Source organism: Octodon degus, unplaced genomic scaffold (assembly GCF_000260255.1).
Source record: "Octodon degus isolate 3935 unplaced genomic scaffold, OctDeg1.0 scaffold00005, whole genome shotgun sequence".
NCBI lineage: Eukaryota > Metazoa > Chordata > Mammalia > Rodentia > Octodontidae > Octodon > Octodon degus.
In genome coordinates this window covers 27,900,791-27,904,014 of record NW_004524581.1, presented here as the reverse complement: position 1 = coordinate 27,904,014, position 3,224 = coordinate 27,900,791, and the positions used below count along the sequence as shown (strand labels likewise).

General features: G+C 41.6%; 1 protein-coding gene across 1 annotated transcript in view; it reads right to left on the bottom strand.

The window, feature by feature from the left end:
- Dnah8 (dynein axonemal heavy chain 8) overlaps nucleotides 1–3,224 on the bottom strand; it is a 313,541-nt gene that overhangs the window by 250,677 nt on the left and 59,640 nt on the right. Inside the window, exons 17-19 of the mRNA XM_004624185.2 lie at nucleotides 2,504–2,691; nucleotides 1,873–1,953; nucleotides 1,366–1,482 (exon numbers count right to left, since the gene is read on the bottom strand). Of these exons, the coding sequence (XP_004624242.1) occupies nucleotides 1,366–1,482; nucleotides 1,873–1,953; nucleotides 2,504–2,691 (386 nt within the window). The remainder of the gene's footprint in view (nucleotides 1–1,365; nucleotides 1,483–1,872; nucleotides 1,954–2,503; nucleotides 2,692–3,224) is intronic.

Sequence of the window (3,224 nt, the reverse complement as noted above, 5' to 3'; positions counted from 1 at the left end):
TTTTGGCAGAACCGGGGATTGAACTCAGACCCTTGTGCTTGCCAGGGAAGCACTTATTCTACTGAGCCATCTCCCCGGCCCCCTAAACAGGCATTTTCAGAGACACTTCTTATTAGGAATTAAAAAATATGTGCCCAAACAGTTCTTTCTGGGTAGCCTCAGATTATCTGCTATCCTAACATGAATTACTTCTAGATGTGTAATAATAAAGCATGCATAGCCTCAAATATATTTGTTCAAATTACATGCTATTCTATTTCTTTGTTTTTGTTTTTGTTTTCTGTATTTTAGGGAAAGATCTACAGGATGTTCAGGGTCTCACTACTAGATCAGACTCAAGGTGATCCACCTCCCAAGTGCTGGGATTACAGACGTGTGCCACCACGCCCAGTCTCAATTGCCATCTCAGCACACCCCTGGGGGCGGAGCTAGCACCATAGGCCCAGGGATCGAACCCCCGGCCCCTGCACCTGCTTGCAGGTGCTTTAATCCTCTGAGCTATTTGGCCAGCCCCTTACATGCTATTTTAATAAACACTACTGATATGTGAATTTCATGATGATCACAGAATCTTCCCAGCCTCACATTACCTCATAGAATGAGGCAAACATAGAATTTTTAGCAAAATAAATTGGTCCAAATATCCCTTTGAAGTTAGCTTTTACTCACTAGATAAAATGAGGTTTGATAGGGTCTTAAGGGAATAGGTGGTATGAGCACTTCAACTAAAAGTTTTGTCCAAATAACTTGGAACCATTTTAGAACTGAGTTAAAGAACATTTGCCCCCAACTAAATCCCAAAATAATTTTAAATATTATTTAATGAAACTGTTTTCCCCACTTCAGATTGTACTGAACTTGTCAAAAAGACAAAAAGTTTAGCAGCAAGACAAAGACAATAGCAACAACTTGTTGCCAATAGCAACAACCAGGACCGAGAGTATTTCATTCCATGTCAACTGCCAAAGATACAACATGTATATGTGTCAGTTTCCCAAGTCATACACATATACCAAGACCCTGGCACCACAGGCCGTGCTGGCCCCACCCCCAGAAATGCAGAGCCAGCCACACGGTCCGGGTATGGTGGCACATGCTTGTAATCCCAGTGCTGGGGAGGATGCAAACAGGGTCACTATGAGTCCGAGCTGTGTAGTGAGACCCTGTACAAAATCATATATATATATATACACACACACAATAAATAAATAAATAAACTTTTAAAAAAAGAAGTATATATATAAAAAAACTTAATATTCTTTTAGTTAAAAGCCATGTACTTCAAAGAGCTTCTGTGTATAATCAAACTATTCATTATAGCCTCAGTATTAATGGATGTAGCTTTTTAAACCTGATTGATTTTACCTTCTTGAGAAGTTGATTAAACATGCCCAAGACTGATTCAACTTCTTGAAAGAAGCTTTCCAGAGTTAACGATGACCATGTTAGTATTGTCAGCCCCTGTCTTAACACAGACTCCACCTAGAAAAAGTAAGAAGAGAACAGCTTTCCTCGTGAGCAGGAGCACCTGAGTTTGCAGAAAAGACCTTCTTTGCTTACGTGCAAATACATTGCCTTCACACCATTGCCATGCCTGATAAAGACGACATTTTGTTTTAAATCGCCTTATCTTTGGCTGCCCGGAAGTGAGCATGCATTTTCAGAAACCATTTACGATTTAGATTTGGTTGTTTTACAGAGGCAACCAAACAGACAAGAAGTCATTCTGTAGGAAAAGTAAGAGCTATAAAGTTGAACTAGAAAAGAGAGAAGGCCTGGGCAAAAACGGGTGATCCCAAAACCACAATCTATAGAACTAGAATCTAATTTCAACTCACAGGGAAATCGATACAAGCCTCCAGCATCACTAACCTTTTTCACTTTAGGCGTCATCAGATTGATGAACACGGAAGGCACTTCCTGACATAGCTCATCATAGTACTGCAGGAGACCCTGCAAAAAGTCGCAATGGCATATTTTACTTTAAAGCAATAGGCACATTCTGATTCACATGAGGCAGCTTTCATGACACATGACACCCATTTCCTCATAGTCTCACCATCCCAGGGGCCACCCGTTGCAAATTGGGCCGCCTGAGTTGAAATTATGCTCTATTCTACCCTGCGGAGTGAAAGAATCATTTCCGCTTCAGTCACTCCACAGACACCCCACTTTCTTAATTTGTATGTTGTTAGTACCCTAAAATTAAATACACTATTAAAATTGTATGCACTTAATCTATAAAATTATAAATCTCTTTCATCACTCCTTAGCTAGGAAAGTGATTTCTGATACTCTTCTCAGTTCCCACTTTCCCAACCAATCTTTTGTTTGCAAGTCAGTATTATAATTCTGTCAAGAATCAACAAGGGGACAAGTTTTCCCTCAGAGTCAGCATACCTGGGGGGATATATTTTTCTTGCACCAGAGAAAAAGAGAGAGAGAGAAAAAAAAAATCAAAAAGCCTCCTTCCAAGATAATCAGAAACCGCCACCCGTCTTACCTGCAGATACAGCTTGTCTGCTTTCAGCTTGCTCTCTAGCTTCAGCAATTTCTTTGCCTGCTCCGGGACATCCAGCTTCATCTTTATCATGCATTTTGTTTCTCGCACAATTTCCAAGATTTTGGGATCAAAATTAACCAGCAGCTTCCCTGTCTCTGGATGTCGCACAAAAAGTGTGGCTTGTAGAGCTGCAAATAAATGACCGCTACCATTACTTGCCCTGGATTTCCTTCCTGCTTCTGGCTGTTTACACGGCTGCCTTCCACACTGAAGGGCGCACTTCTGGAGGGCAGCGCAGCAGCCTTGGTGTCCCCACCGCTAAGCACAGGACCTGGCCGTACCCTGCGCTCACCACTTGGATTGAGGAGGCACAGTCTGCAGGGCCACCGAGTCAGGGCCAGAGAGATGGAGTGTGACGGGGGACAGTCTTCTCATTGTTATGGATTATCGCTTGACCCCGAGTCACAAGATGGACCGATCTACAAAGCAGACCTACACCTCAGAGATGTCAAACTCTCTTCCACCCTAACCTCCAACTGGCTTCCTTAAGGTTTACCTGAATTAAATCTCTGCCTTGAATTTCTGGTAATTAAGGTGAATATCAGTAACAAGTATCTGTGAAACAACATTGAGTTGTGAACTCTTAGAATGCAGAGGATATTTTTGTATTACAATGCAGATGCATGTCATCCATATAAATAGGCATTTTCTTTTTTTTTTT